At 36.8% G+C, this 11,037-nt stretch overlaps 1 protein-coding gene across 3 annotated transcripts in view; it reads right to left on the bottom strand.

Annotated features, from left to right (window-relative positions):
• The window catches only part of pitpnm3 (PITPNM family member 3), a 79,629-nt gene extending 70,041 nt beyond the window's left edge, over positions 1-9,588 (bottom strand). For all 3 annotated transcript variants that reach the window (XM_079886134.1, XM_079886135.1, XM_079886133.1), the window contains exon 1: positions 9,293-9,588. In XM_079886134.1, coding sequence (XP_079742260.1) covers positions 9,293-9,317 — 25 coding nt within the window. In that variant the 5' untranslated portion in view covers positions 9,318-9,588. The remainder of the gene's footprint in view (positions 1-9,292) is intronic.
• Positions 9,589-11,037: the final 1,449 nt, after the last annotated feature.

An 11,037-nucleotide genomic window follows, 5' to 3' on the forward strand; every position in this document is an offset into this window, starting at 1 on the left:
AAAACATGCTATTATAATCCGCTGCCAAAAGCAACACTGTTTGATAATGAATTAAATGAAAAAGAGATTTATTTCTTTTATTTTATTAAAGCAGATGTTTTAGAAGAACTATCTGTCTACTACAACCAAACTCATCTAGTTAAAACATCTATATAGTTGAACTATGAGATATAGTTTTATCTATACTGTAGTCTCACATCTTATAAAATCATTGCATCAATATAACAATGAAAAAATAGAGACCTGAATTGCCTGTAAACACACAAAAGCCAGACTGCAGTACTACAACCAGTCATGAAAGGCTGTCACTCTTTCTCTCACTAGACCACAGGGTAGCAGTGAGTCTGTCACTGCTTCTCGTGCAAGGCTATTTTTAGCACCGTGCTCAACCTAAATCATTGTGCAAGTTCGCTAGAACACAATTATTACTAAGGAAACCTGAATCTGCCCTGAACTGTTCTGTTTATAATGAGGTGTCAGGTAGCTCCTAAGCGTATTATTAAGAGCTAAAGAGCATGAGAAAAATGGGACTGAGACATTTGGTTTTTCTCATTTCAGCAGGGGAAACAATTTTTGCAGATATCAGGCAGGTTTAAGGTTTCTACTTGTTGATACACATGTTCAAGAAGGCTCAGAATCTTTTGACTGACCCACCCAAGACAAACCTGCCATCACTTGCCAATTCCATAGTTTCACAACTTCCAATGAAGAGAACATGCATGGGGGGGAATCACATTATGAAATACATGCTTTTCTCCAAAACATGTTGGCCATAATCTTTGTCACCCTTTTATTAAATACTTTTTGCAACCTCCTTTTGCCAAGATAACAGCTTTGAGTGTTCCCCTATAATGCCTGACGAGTTTGGAGAACACCTGACAAGAGATCAGAGACCATTCCTCCATACAGAATCTCTCCAGATCCTTCAGATTCCCAGATCCATGTTGGTGCTTCTCCTCTTCATTCAGCCCACTCATCAGGTCAGGGAACTGGGACGGTCATGGCAGAAGCTTCATTTTGTGCTCAGTGACACATTTTATGTGTTATTTTTAATGTTTGTTTTGGATCGTTGTCCTGATGGATGATCCAAACACGGCCCATAAGCCATCAGGTTTAGAATTTTTTAGCTGTTGGTATTTGCAAGAATCCATGATACCATGTATCTGAACAAGATGTCCAGGACCTCCAGCAAAAAAATAGGCCCACAACATTAAAGATCCAGCAGTGTATTTAACCGTGGGCATGGAGTTCGTTTTATCCCTGTGTGCACCAAACCCATCTGGTGGGTTTGCTGCCAAAAAGCTACTTTTTTAGTTTTATCTGACTATAAAATCAGGTCCCTTTTGAAGATCCAGTCGTGTCTGACAACTGAATATGCTGGAGTTTGTTTTTGGATGAGCGAGGAGAAGTTTTCTTGAAACCCTCCCAAACAACATGTGGTGATGTAGGGGTTGTAGAGGTTTTTATAGGCTTTCTGACCCCAAGACTCAACTACTCTCTGCAATTCTCCATCTGTGATCCTTGAAGAGTCTTTGCCACTTGAACTCTCCTCCTCACCGTGCATTAAAGGTCCCATATTGTACACCTTTCTGAAGTTTTATTTTAGGTTGTGATGTCCTTAAGAATATATATGTGCGGTATAAGTACCAAAAACCATCCCAATATATTTTTATAGCTCCTTTCTCAGGAGCTCTGCTAAGAACAGGTCGATTTTGGCCTGTCTAATTAATATTCATGAGCCTCCCTTCTGATTGGCCTGTTGTTTTCTGAGTGACGCACGACCAGGCCAACCACAGGTAACTAGGGTCATGTATGCTGTAGCCTGCTGTGGCTAACGCTGACAGAGTGAATTTGAATTTAGCAGTTGATCACGTGATGCACTGACCGTTCCAATCACACCGGTGTGATCGTACGCCCCAGGGACCAGCCAAGACTGATCACACTGGTGTGATCTTACATGCAAAAGGGTTTTAATTATTGCCCTGATGGTGAAAATTAGCATTTTCAATGCCTTAGCTATTTTCTTACAGCCACTTTCTTTTCTTTTCAGCTCAACAATCTTTTTCTGCACATCAGAACTATATACTTTACTTTTACTCATTGTGATGATGGATGATTAAGGGAATTTGGCCTTTGTGTTTCCTCATTTTCATACTCTTATAAAAGAAGAAGTCATAGCTAGACAATATCATGTTCCTAGTCACCCTGGTGTGCTAAAAAAAAAAAAACCTTTATAAAAAAAATAATATACTTCAGATATATTTTACTTAGATATATAAAAATTCTACGGGTGCCTATAATTGTGACCATGATGTTTTGGAGAAAAACATTGATCTAATAATGTGATTTTCCCCCCACTTTCAATTCATTTACTTCAATGAAAGGTTAGATCTTTGTGATTTTTTTTTTTTAAATGAAAGATCAAAAGGATAAATGATGCAGATTTATTTTTACAGCCATCTTTGATCATATTGGTAGTTGAATGGTAGTTGTTTGGGATGTCACGAGGTCTCGCGAACGATTAATCGCACTTTACATGTAATCGCACTTAAATCGAGATGGCTTATCGCGATTTTAAAAATCGCAAAGGCTGCGATTATTTTTTATGCGCAGCTTGTCATTGATGTACGGCTCTGTAAACGCTGCTCCATCTGAAAGCCACTGTGAGTTTGAGTCACTTATAACGTGCATTTGAAAAAACAACACACGTCAAACATCTTTCCAAAATGATAAGCATTTATGAACCTCTTGTCCAACAACAGACAACATTTAATAGCATGCATTTACTCCAAACTCACTTCATAACGATAGTTGAGCATCCTTCTGTGAGATGATGTGCCTTCTTACACAGAATAAGGCAGTCGTGTATTTATAAGTCATGTTTAATCAAAGCGTTTCAATCTTCTGTTTATTCGAGATGGTCCTCACTGCAGAACATGAAATCCATCTGGATCCAACTCCTCCCACCTTACATATACCTAAACCTACCCATCTCCACTCCCTGATCCCTAAACCCACCCCTAAACGTACCCATCTCCACCCCCTAATCCCTAAACCCACCCCTAAACCTACTAATCTCCACCCCTTAGATCTGGATCCAACTCCGCCCCCTGGATCTCGTGTACTGCAATGAGGTGCTACTGGTTTATCCAGCTACAGCGACAGGGATTTCCTGGAATGGGCATTATTGTACTTCTGCGGCGGGGCATATTTATCGTGTTTGCATGAGAGCGCCCTCTGGCGTTCAAATGGGGCAGTATTTACTACCAATCAGCCGCACTCCACTGACAAGCTGCGCATAAAATAATCGCAGCCTTTGCCAAATCGCGTGCGGTTTTATTGCGATTAATCGTTCAGCCCTACTCGCGATATTAAAACTTGACGATATTTCTCATCAAGGTGAAAATTTGTCTAGCAATATAAGCATGACGGAGTAGAGTTTGTGGCATTTACAGTGCTTGCATTATATTGTTCTGTCTATTACTGCATTTGATGATTGTTACTCAGAAAGTAGAAACTGGTTACATTCATTAAAAGATGATTAAACATTTTCAAAATGTACCTGTCCTGCATAGTTTTGTATTTTGTGACTTTCAGTCGATCAAAAGACTACTTTTCCAGTCATATATTTCATCATCATTGAAGATTTCTTAAAAATAGTGTTAATATATTGTCTCGTCTCATTCTCGTGAACCCAATATCATGCATCGTCTTGTGAGCTAAATGTATAATTGCCAAATTGTAGCACAGTATAGTAAAGCCTATAGTAGAATATAGTATAGCATGACATCCCTATATCAGTCCCTTGCAGATCTGAAGGAATCTTTTAAGAGCTGCATCTAAAAATCTGAACAGTAAAGGAAATAAGAGAGATATAAACTAAAATTTGAATATAATTGTATCCACTGATCTACAAGATGCTTGATGATCTATTATGCTTTTCATGGTTACATAAATTCACGAGTTTTCATCAAGTATAAACGTCCTTGATGTATTTAACGGGAATGACAGTCATTTCGCACTATACTGCGTGGGTGCAGCAAGTGCTGAATTATTGGGTGTGGATAAAAATAGAATTTCATTTTCTCAGTGGAAAAAAACAAAACAAGCAAGAAACAAAATAAACATGAAACCGCAGTACATGCTGTTTGCTGAGAGATAATACTAGATCATCGGAGTCTCGCGGTCTGACAGCTACAGATATAGAAAGTGCTATTGACTGGAATGCCATTACACAGATATAGTGTCACAATGCCTTCAATAAAAAACCCAGTATAAAAACCAAACAAAACAGGTTAAAAAAAAACAAATGGAACCAAAATGTTTCTCATTTGAATGTACATCACAGGACGCCATAGGAAAACTCACAGGCTGAGGAGCACGGTAATTGGTTTGGCAAAAACAAACCAACTTTGCAATTCAATCTTGGTGCTGTGAAGAGCACAATCAGTATTTCCTGTTTTCATTCTCAACCAAAGTCAAGCAAACTTAATTTTTGAGAACAGACAGTATCTTATATACAGTATCACTGGAGCACCCACTATGACTCCCAAAATGTACATATGAAACATGATGCAACAACACATTAGAGCTTTACTTAAGAAATAATGTGAAGAAACATCTACCTGTAAGTATATCTGAAAGTGTATTTTGAGACCTGAATTCCTAGAAGCGATGAGTTCTTAGATCTCTTTTTCCAAAAAGCCTTCTTTTTTTCCGAGAAAGGCAACATATGGATTGTGCACACAATGAAATGAAGTTTGTACAGTGGGAAATCGAACCCTTTTGAAGTTCAGAGATCATGCAGAGCTAGACTTAAAGACAAACATGACATGATGGTTTGACTCACTAAAACCACCTTTGATGCATGCTGGGACTCTTTTGCTTTTGCTGGTCTTTAGCTTTTGTTGGGAATATCACTGTGACTTCTAAATAACAGAATAAATGCTAATATTAATTTAGTGGTCTGTATCCTGGCTGATAGTGAATGAGCATCAACTACAAAATAACAGGGGTACACAATGTTGGAAGAGGTCTCCAAACGTTCTTCCCAACAATCAAAGATTCCAAAATAAAGTACAAAGCTGTTTCAGGAGTTAATGTTGACTATGGAAATAACACTAAAACACTATGAAAATAAAAATTTATAGCACTTTTCATAATAAAAATTCCAGATAACAGCACGCGAGTCCCGATTTTTGTCTCTTCTTCCGCGTTTAAAATCGTTTGAATGTGTAAATCGGCAAGAAAAAACACGTCCAAATAATAAACTTTCCCTCTATGACGGTTAAACTTAGCAGTTAATCCACCAATCACATGTGTGCCGAACCGTGGGGCCTGGTCCATACGGATCACGGATCAACTGCGATCCTGGCGTCGGACCATTGTATGTGGGTGGGACAAGACCCATCCACTTTTTAAGACCAATGATATTGGACCCACTCACTTTTACAGTCTCTAATTCAGCCCATGTGTTCACTTTTCAGAGTGCTGTCAGTAAAGGGCACCAGAATACAGGAAATGACATGTACTCCAGTAAATATTTTCTTTGGGAGGACCAACCAAAATTTTTTTTGCTTCCGACGCTCGTAGTTGCACCGCAAATAATTAATGAACACGCTTATCATCATGATTGCTATCTTACCAAAGATGGAGAAAAATCCTACTCCAGTAAGTAAACGTGCCAAAAATGCCAAAAATGTTGGTACTCAAAAGCGCTTACCTCCAAGTTTTCTACTGTGCATCGTTTATTTTTACCACGCATACGCACCAGTTATGTGCACTCCTGTTTATAAGTGAGTCTGATCGATATGAGAAACTAAAGTAAATATCTCTAAAGGTCTCTACACTGTGTAGCTGTCATGACATTCAGCACGTTTTCTCATTCTCGCTGTGAATGAGAATAAGCAGAACCGATTCACTGTTTCTTAGATTAAGATTACAGTGTATATACATTGTGACATGCTCTTTTTTGTGGTATATGTTAAAAACGTGAGTCTGTTTTGATTTTTTTTTTTTTTTCATTTGGATGCTAACTGGTGACTAATTTGTGATCTTTGATCTACATTATAGTAACATAACAGATTAACTGATTGATCTGTTAATGAGTTTTGACTTTGGAAAAATATAAAAAATATGAATATAAAAATCTTGAAGGAAAAAAAATCTAAATCCTAAAGGCATCCATGAAGAATCCTTGCTATTTATGAAGCCAACCAAATAGTGCCTAGTGTTTGCTGATTGGCTACCAGTTCTGACAAATGTAAAGGAACTAATTTTGCTCCAGTGATGAAGTTCTGCTTGTTCAAATACAGTGAGCACTTTGATGCAATGGCAATAAGATGTAGTCGACTTTCCCACCAACCGTCACACTGCCAACAACACTGATTCAGTAACTAGAATCTTGAAACGTTGTGGTAAATTTTGTAACCAAACCAAAGAAGTCAGTAAAATAACACATACCCATTTACAAAACCAAATATACCTTGACTATATGACATTAGCAGTCTAGTTGTTACCGCTATCCAACTTAAAATGGAAACTCTTCTACTTAAATGAAGTACAACATGGATGACAGGCTGTCAGATCAATATCCCAGAGAGATTCATAGAGCTTCAAATTCAAAACACAGATGACACATGCTATGAGCTTCACATCCTAAAAAAAAGCTTATGATCATAAGCTACAAAACATATTGACAGGATAACTCGAGGCTAAGAACTGACGTTCTCTCCACCGGTTTCCTGATCAATGATCTACATAATCTTGTTTAAAAATGAGATTTTTTTTTTCCCCTTTGTAAAGTGATTTTGAATAAAAGCAGAAGAGTGTCATTTTGGACCACCAGCTTCACCATTTTTTTGTTGTTGCAATTTTGTTTTAAACAGGTTTTTTTTTAACACTCCCCTCAACTGCCATTGGTCATAAAACAGATAGTCCCGCCCCAAAAATCACACCATTTGTTGATGATACTTATAGTTGTCTCTGCATATTAAAGGTATAGTTCTACCAAAAATAAAAATTCTGCCATGATTTACTCGTCCTCAAGTCATTCCAATCCAAACCTGTACGCCTTATGTTCTTCTGATGAACTTTGAAGAATGTAGGAATTTTTCAAAAAATCTTCTTTTATGTTTTCACAGAAGTCATCATAGAAGTCATACAGTTTTGGAACAACATGAGGGAGAGTAAATGACAACAATTTTCATTTTTGGGTGATCTTCATCTATCTCTTTAAGCTAGGTTGCTTTGGAAAAAAAATAAGTATTTAAAAAGAATACAATCATTAGATTCCTCAAAATAAATATATATCTATATACCTCAGCAGCCAATGTGAATCACATAATCAATAAACTTATAGAAATGCAAAGCACCACATTACCTGACATTTAGAATAATTTAGAATCATAAAATGCAAAGGGTAAGTTTTCTTCCAGATCAATAATTGCTCTGACATGCTGGACTGAATGTGCTGCCATTGGATGTATGTATGTTGAGATGTTCAGTGCAACAGTGTTTTTATTAAAGAGTAACTCTCGCCAAAATTGAACCTAGGCTCTTTTTGTTAATCTACCCGAGTCAAACTTTTGTGTAAAGACATAATTATAATGGAAACTCCACTTTTAAGTTTGACCGTATTTTCGTTTTAGGTCAAAATGCTTTTTGAATGGGAGTGCATGGGGCACTTCTATGATAGCATCAAAATCGCTATTTTTAAAACACTAAGAAGGCTCGACACAACATGAAATTGTGCCCGAAGTATCACCAGGGGCTCTACACATGAACTTTGAGCATTGACTACATTGTTTGTGTACACAAAGTTTACTAAAAAGAAAGGTTTTGTACGACTTGCTTTATCAATTAGTGTTTCCAGCCGCCGGCATTTTGTCAGTCAAAAATAGTCGATCTCCGAAGCACTTAAGGGACTGACAAAGGACAACAGCTACAGTGAGTTGTTCAAAACTTTTCTTTTAGTAAACTTTGTGTACACAAACAATGTAGTAGATTAACAAAAAGAGCCTAGGTTCAATTTTGGCGAGAGTTACCCTTAAATGACCCTGATTAAAGCATATTGGAGTCAGTGTATTTGAAAGTTTAAGCGCAATAAGATGTGAAAGAGAACTTAGTTTAATACTCACAGGACGCACCGTGTGCTTCGGATGTGTGCATTTATAAAACCATATATCAGAAGTTTAGACTTATATGGCTTTAAAACGCATGCAGATAAGAAACTTTTATGATGATGAAGAACTGCAATGTCACGAGAGCGTGACCGCAATAGAGATGATAATCAAAACCAAACAGATGTTTTAGTTTTTGGCAGTGTATCCGTACAGGCTCCGCCCTCTTCTGCAAAGCGGGATGGGAGCAGCACCTCATTTGCATTTAAATATACATGCACGAAAACGGCATGTTTTTCCTTCCACTCAAAAATGAATTCACAGACACATTCTGGGAACACCTGAGACGTATATTACATCTTGTAAAAAGGGGCATAACGTGTCCCCTTTAATATCAGGTCTACTGATAAATCAGTGTGTCTCTATAGGCCCCAACATAATAACACCTCTGTGCCTTTAACATGAAACAGTGTTGTTCACAGGTAAATAACTTTTGCTTGAATAAAAAAGTTCATTTTAAAGCTATTCATTTTCAAGTCAGAAAAAAAATGCATTTTAAGCTTAACTTATATCTTTATCAATATAATGATGACTATATTATAGTTAATAATAATAATAATAATATGTAAACGAATGTTATTTAATGATTTGTGGTATTATTATTATTATTATGTAAAAGAGCAACCAAAAACTAATTAGAACAGTCATATTAGTAGGCTAATATCAGTCATGAAAATACAAAAAGGTTTTATTTTAAGGTCTATATCGTATTATGGCTCCCTGGATTGCCTGAAAGTCTGGGTAAGGGGTCCGGTTCAGATATGGAAGGCAACTCCTGCCCTAGATCCTAAAACCATTGTACATTTCAGAAAAAGGCAAATTTGCTGAGAGAACATGCTAAGATGAAGATAAGAAAAAGCCAACGTTTGGACTGGTTCTCAAAACCATAAGCATTGGAATGAGCCCATGACGCCCAAAAAACGCTGTCTAGGTAGGCAGCAGCTCACTAGGTTTTGAGACACAGCCCTAGATCATCTCACGCATTCCAACAGATTGACGCGGAAAGTGAAGGGAGCAAACTGACTGTCCACTCTTTCTGCTGTGATACCGCAGCTGCACGTCAAACCCGGAGGAGTCACATCACATACATGCAACACACAGACATCTCTCACCTTTCCCTCTGGTCTCTTTAGCCATCCTGCGTCTTTGCAGTTAGTTTGGACAGTACGCACGTCTCTTCCCTCTGTCCTTGTCTGCGCGCGGAACAAGCGATTTAAAGTCTATGCGCGTTTCATGTTTTAAGATGCAGTGGAAATGACATGCGAAGGTGAGAGTATCCATTAACGCTGAGAGAAATCCTTGTGTTGAAGTAAGCGCGGACTTGGGGCTGTTTGCATGTGTGCAGACTTTGCTGTTGTCCTCCTCTCCTCCTGTTGAGCTCGAGGTGTGATGTTCGACTGCCTCCAGTGGCTCTGCGCGAGCTGCAGTCCACTTGGAAACCACCAAGCGCATTAATGCAGATATATTAGATAGTTATTTATTCATGTACGTATTTAGATAAGAAATAAAATAATATTAGTCTAGCGCATTCTTAAGGATGTTTCACAGTTCATATAGCCATATATAAATACCGGTCAAAAGTTTGGAAAGGCCTACTACACTGTAAAAAATTAATTATGGGTCTTGTAATTTTCATGAAAAATAATAAAATGATAATTAAAAATACTGAGTATATTTTATTAAGAAAACTGTGGTTCAGTGTTTTATTGAAAATATTGAGAACATTTCACTAATAAAACCAAGAGATACTTTTTTTTTAAGGAAACATCACAGTTTTGAGGTTTGAATTGAGGAACCGATAAAGCTGATAAAATTAAGGAAAAAAGGCTACCTATTTATTTTAAGAGAATTAGCTCCATTATAGACACCATTTTTAGTTCCCAGCATGCTTTGCACATTGCTGGAAATGGTGTTTTTGATATATTATAATATTTTAATATGATATTTTGATATATAAAAATATTGTTTTTGAGTAAAGGGAAACATCTGTTAATGTTTAATCTTCAGTTATGTTTGACATTTGAAAGAGTTTCTATTATGTTAAAGTTTTGATCGTTACCATTGTGCAGAAGAGTAGGGCTTGTGTTTAGGTTGTGAATAATTGCATGTATTAATACTCTGAAGCATATTGCTTTGTTCAATGAACAATAACTTTGCTAATGATAGTGCAGTAACAAGTGTGTTTTTAAGCTGTGCTAGCAGCATAAAGTCTTTCAATTATACAATATAATTCATAGTCAAATATAAACAGGTCAATTCCATTCACACAATTTTGAGAGTCAGCTTTTGACTAGTACTGTATAAATGCCATTAAATAGACACGGATACATAATACATTAATTGAGCTTTGTAACTTAAAATAAATGTTATTGAAAACTGATTTACAGCATAAATGGGGCGTCAAAAGTTAACTTGAATATTTTTAGCCATTTTTAAAACTTTAAATATAATATTTTCTGTGATTGTATCCAACAGAGTGTATTTTTTAAAGCCAACTAATACCACAAAACATCACAAAAATAAACTAGCCTAAATTAACTACCAATCTATTTAACTCAAGCACATTGAGCCATATTGTAATGAAAACAAGGCTGAGGTTCAGGGACTGAGTTAGTTATGAATGTGTTCAAATATATGGTTAGTAGTTGTGTATGTTGCAGGTTGTTGTTTTTGCCATCTGAAAGTGAGTGACATGACAGAATCTGTCATCACAATTGAAGAATGACTCAAAACTCCTCTGAGATCATAGTTAAAACTGTTGCGAAAAGAAACTTTCACAAGGGTTACCTTAAAAATCCCTTAAGTGCTTCAAAATTTGGCCAACAGCATAACTTCCACTCAGCCGATACAAACAGTT

This window comes from Squalius cephalus (assembly GCF_949319135.1).
Source record: "Squalius cephalus genome assembly, chromosome: 11".
Classification (NCBI taxonomy): Eukaryota; Metazoa; Chordata; class Actinopteri; order Cypriniformes; family Leuciscidae; genus Squalius; species Squalius cephalus.